At 63.4% G+C, this 1,683-nt stretch overlaps 1 protein-coding gene across 1 annotated transcript in view; it reads right to left on the reverse strand.

Moving 5' to 3' along the window:
- Window positions 1-1,107: 1,107 nt before the first annotated feature.
- VOLCADRAFT_92690 (uncharacterized protein) overlaps window positions 1,108-1,683 on the reverse strand; it is a gene marked incomplete at both ends in the record, with an annotated part of 17,874 nt that continues 17,298 nt past the window's right edge. The window contains one exon of the mRNA XM_002952065.1: window positions 1,108-1,491. Coding sequence (XP_002952111.1) covers window positions 1,108-1,491 — 384 coding nt within the window. The remainder of the gene's footprint in view (window positions 1,492-1,683) is intronic.

Genomic DNA, 1,683 nt, shown 5'->3' on the forward strand with positions numbered 1-1,683 from the left:
CGGCCGCAGGGTGGAGATATGAGCCCTTTTCCCACACATCACACATCACACAAACACGCATGCCACGGAAATTATTTCACCGCACCATCGCCACAGGCGGCCTTTCCTAACCTTCCTCACTTCCTCGCTGCTTTACCCCATCCACCGATTCCCATCCACCGTTCTAAGTCCCACTCCACAAAATCAAATCCACAAAACAGTGGAGAAACGTTGGGCTAAGGTCCTGGGTGGGGTTTCCCTCCTTCCCGCCCCCTCTCCCTCTCGAGCTGTTGCCAGTACAGGCCCAGGGACCGGACGAAACCGGCCCCTGCTGACGTGGCAGCGCGGAGCCGCCGGCTCAGCAACCGACCAGGGGCCCGTTCCCTTCGCAATCAACACCAGCGCAAGCGCTTTACTGCACCGCCGTGTCGCACTTTTGCTCCCCTTCAACCGTATATCCCTCACATGGGGGGTGACTCAAGAATGAATTATGCACCGCATAAGATTCGAAACGGATAAGAGGGCGCGTTGAATCTAATCCCCAGGTTTGTCCGTCCTGCGTCTGAGCGCTTCCCGTTAGTGCTTATCATAGCTACGCAATGCAATCAAAATATACGCCTTTTTATCTATCCTATTCCATATATTATTTATTTTTGAATCTATGTAGTTAATGTAGTGCAGTGCGACACCGCTCTGACGGACGGACGGCCCCCTCTGAACCCCCCCGACCCCTCTCTTGCGGGGGACGCAGCGCCCCGTACGGACAAAAACACACACGCACGCACATGTACCCGCGCGTTCCAGGCGGAGGAAAGCTGCAGGGGGTCATGTCACGTGTGTGTGCGTGTGTGTGTAATCACCAGCTGGAAGGTGCTGATGCTGGTGCGGGTGCGGGTGCTGGTTCACCCAGCCACCCACAAGTCCATGCGCTTCTCGGGATCCACGTCGGGACCCACGTTGCCTCCTTCACACCGGTCACCTAGAGACTCGTGTCTCTAGCCGCATCTCCCGAGGCCGACCGGGAAATACCCCGGGGCGGCCCCGAGCCCCTGTTTCCCTCCTCCACCGTCTCCCTCCTCGCCTCGCACGGCCCTAACACTCACGTGCACGCGCCCTCCTGCCGCTCACCTAAGACCGCAAAGATCCCCGCGGCGATAGCGGCGACCCGGCAGCCCCCGAGCCCTCCCGTACCAGCCCCGTGCCGTCCCCGGGTATAGCGGGGGAGCTGACGCCACTTCCCCCGGCCCTGCCAGACGGGGCGCTGGAAATCCCCTGGCTGCCCAGCCGACTGCCTCCCAGCCGCGACGGCAAGTGGCGCTGTGCGGCGCCTCCCGGGCTCGCCAGCGCCTCCCGGGCCTCCGGAACCTGCAGACCGGCGGGCGCCGCAGCAGGCGCTGCCGGCGCTGCCGCGGGCGCAGTGTCATTCCCATCGGCCAGTGCGGCCATGTACTGCTCTATCTCATCCTCTACCACCGGTGAAAATGTGCTGCTCCGCCGCCGAAGCCAGGAAGCCTGCATGGACGAACCGCCGGCGGCGGTGGAGGCGGAGGCGGCGGAGGCTGATGCGGCCGGGGAGGACAAGCCCCGACCTGCGGCTGACCCGACACGCGAGCTACCGATGCTGCTGAAACTGGGACTGATCCCACCGCTGCCGCTGCCGCTGCTGCCGCCGCCGCCGCCGCCGCTGCCGACGGCATCACTGGG

The sequence above is a fragment of the Volvox carteri genome (genome assembly GCF_000143455.1).
Source record: "Volvox carteri f. nagariensis unplaced genomic scaffold VOLCAscaffold_27, whole genome shotgun sequence".
In the NCBI taxonomy this organism is placed as follows: Eukaryota; Viridiplantae; Chlorophyta; class Chlorophyceae; order Chlamydomonadales; family Volvocaceae; genus Volvox; species Volvox carteri.